This window comes from Cryptotermes secundus, unplaced genomic scaffold (genome assembly GCF_002891405.2).
Source record: "Cryptotermes secundus unplaced genomic scaffold, Csec_1.0 scaffold1485, whole genome shotgun sequence".
In the NCBI taxonomy this organism is placed as follows: Eukaryota; Metazoa; Arthropoda; class Insecta; order Blattodea; family Kalotermitidae; genus Cryptotermes; species Cryptotermes secundus.
In genome coordinates, this window is record NW_019738367.1 from 41,171 (window position 1) to 44,045 (window position 2,875).

Here is a 2,875-nt window from a genome sequence, read left to right on the forward strand (position 1 = left end):
TTTTTTTTTTTTTTTTGAAATGTGCATAATTCAGTATCATGTTTATCCAAATGGAAGACTAGGTATCATCCCTATTTTTATAGGTGATTTGACGAGGAAGGAAGAATGGATTGGTTGGTTGATTGATTGATTGATTGATGTGAAATGGATTGAATTGGTTACCCTCTTGGGGAATTTATGTTTTCTTAAATTTTTTATATAGTTTTATATGGTATGTTGGACATGTACACAATTTGTGTATGTAGTTAAATATTATAGTATTGTTGACTTTATACAAATAATTTTACTTGTTCTATATCTGGAGGCTGTATTGCAAAGTGTGGATTTCTGGAACCAATAACAATATGAAAATGAATATGAATATAGTTAATAGAGGATTGACTTCAATGTAAGTGCAGAAAAGTATACTGATTCTTTTTAAACATTTAAGTTCTTAGTGGATTGGTCTTTCTAAGATGCAGTAAATTCTGACATTTATGCCACATTGTGCTCTCAGTGTGGAAAGTGAAGGAGAAGGTAAAACATTTCCCAAAAGAAATATATTTCAAGATCAGGAGCCATGAGCTACAGTGAGATAGTCCAAGGAATATCTGAAGATATGAATCAGACGTTGAAATTCCCCATGAAGTTGAAATGGTGAAGACAGGAAATGTGAGCTCAAAGAAGAAGACATAATATACAACATGTTTTCATATGTTTGGTATGTTTCAGGTGTTTGCCAGTAATAACTATAAGAAATTAACACTTAAAACCACATTTTATATGCAGACGTGATTCTTAGTGGAGAAGAAATCCTAGTGGTGTGAGGTATTTTACTCTGTTTACAGTTTTCTATGCTTTACCAAGGTCTCCTGTGGTGAGGGACATTTGGAATGGCTGTATGTTTATAATTTGGCAGTGATGATGCCATTGCTTCTGCTCCTCGTGACATTATTCACAATTCACAGTTTGAGTGACAGCATGATGTGAACAAATATCTTCTACAATTTTTGTTTTATTACAGCTTGTGAACCTGCCAGCAAAAGTTACTGTAGAACAAATCCTGGAGAATTATATCAAACACAAGACTTCTAGTAAAAGCAACACTCCAAACAAGTATGTAATGAAGTAGTATGTTATTTCATGTAGATTAACCTGGACTTTTTTGTTATTGTATTTAATTTGTATCATAGTCATTCTGAAGTATACAGCAAACCCCCGGTTATCCCGTGTTCAAGCATGTGGAATTGTGAAACAAATGGCAAACGTTTCAAAGAAAATTCATTATTTGTATAAAGTTATTTCAAAAACAAATTTGCAATGTGCATATGTTTATCTAACACGTGGTAGTTCTCCCAGCCACTATTAGCAGGACTTTCCTTCATCCACCCTCATTCAGGTGTCTGTAGAAATCATGGTGATCCGTGGTTACAGTAGAGGCTAGTTGAATTCATGATCGCATTACAGTATATCCAAAACATTTCATCAAGTAATTACTGTGTTACCTAAGAAGATTACCATATAAGAACTAAAGTGAAAACTTGTTGCTTCGATTATAAAACAGATGATATAAGAATGTAATAGGGTGAAAATCAAATTTGTATAAATTGTTCTCATGCAATTGCCAGATTCATATAACTACAACATTCCATTCTCTATACGTGTCAGATAACAGAGTTAACTAACTTTGTGTTCTCACTCCTTGCCATCTTTGTGCAACTTCTTTGATATATTAATATTCACACTTCTTTGTCTCCTTATCATGCAACACTACATGCTTCAGCCTCACTGGCCATCACCAGGTGTGTAAGATGTTGGAATGAAGGAACCTGCTGCTCTGTTATTACAATGTTTACTGTATGTAGTTATTATTATTGATATGGAAATAATCATGAGAACTTGTAATTTTAGATTGAACTCTTTTTATTGTTGTTCCTAGGATCTTTTTATATTGGACATTATTAGAGTGGAATTTTTGTTCTAAAAGAGACGGATCGATCCTAAATGAATCTTGTGCATATGTAGTCAGTTATATTTATATTATGGATCATGTTCCTGGAACCTGGTGGAAAATAGGTAAAGACCAGAGATGGAGCACTATTTCATGTAAATACAATATGATAATTTATACAGCCAGTTCTTGCATTATATGTAAAACAGCAGGTTTTCAAGTTAATTCAGAAGAAAACGACAGTAAACCGTCTTTTGGATCATTCTGCTCATCAGATGCAAGCATTTCAGATTCTTGGATTGATTTCAGAATTCCTGTGGTATGGTAATTCAAGAAATTGTTCTAAGTACTATTAGAATTAATAGACAACTTCCTGCAAAATGTTGGAAACCTTCAACACGTATCATGGCCCCATTTTTCCAGCATCACATAATTTTAGCCTATTTTTATGAAGGCCCTTGAAGTGTTCAACTTCTGCCTCTTACCAGTGCAGTACAGTCATAATCTTGAAATTTCTCTTAGTATGCTGTCTCTTATTTCTTGTACTGTATGAGGACTGTTTGCATAAACTTCATCTTTCATTGTGCCCCATAAGATAAAGTCACATGGATTTAAATTCGGTCACTCAGGAGATGACAGCCCTCAGACTATCATCCTTTCACTCTACATTTCACTTAGTACCCTCATAACAATTGCTTGCAGTGGGAGTGGCCCAAGGACTTTACAGAAGTGACAATGATTGCCTTAAAGAAAAAGACAAAAGCTACAAAATGCAGCGACCATCGCACAATAAGCCGTATTGCACATACAGCAAAAATAATAGCAAAGATACTTAAAAGAAGAATTGAAAGGAAAATAGAGGATATACTTGGAGAAGATCAGTTTGGATTTAGAAGAGGAAAAGGAACCAGGGATGCAATTGGGATGATGAGAATTATAGCAGAA

General features: G+C 34.2%; 1 protein-coding gene across 3 annotated transcripts in view; it reads left to right on the forward strand.

Annotated features, from left to right (window-relative positions):
* The window catches only part of LOC111870999 (mortality factor 4-like protein 1), a 69,548-nt gene that overhangs the window by 30,456 nt on the left and 36,217 nt on the right, over nt 1-2,875 (forward strand). For all 3 annotated transcript variants that reach the window (XM_023863704.2, XM_023863706.2, XM_023863705.2), the window contains exon 6: nt 1,004-1,095. In XM_023863704.2, the coding sequence (XP_023719472.1) occupies nt 1,004-1,095 (92 nt within the window). The remainder of the gene's footprint in view (nt 1-1,003; nt 1,096-2,875) is intronic.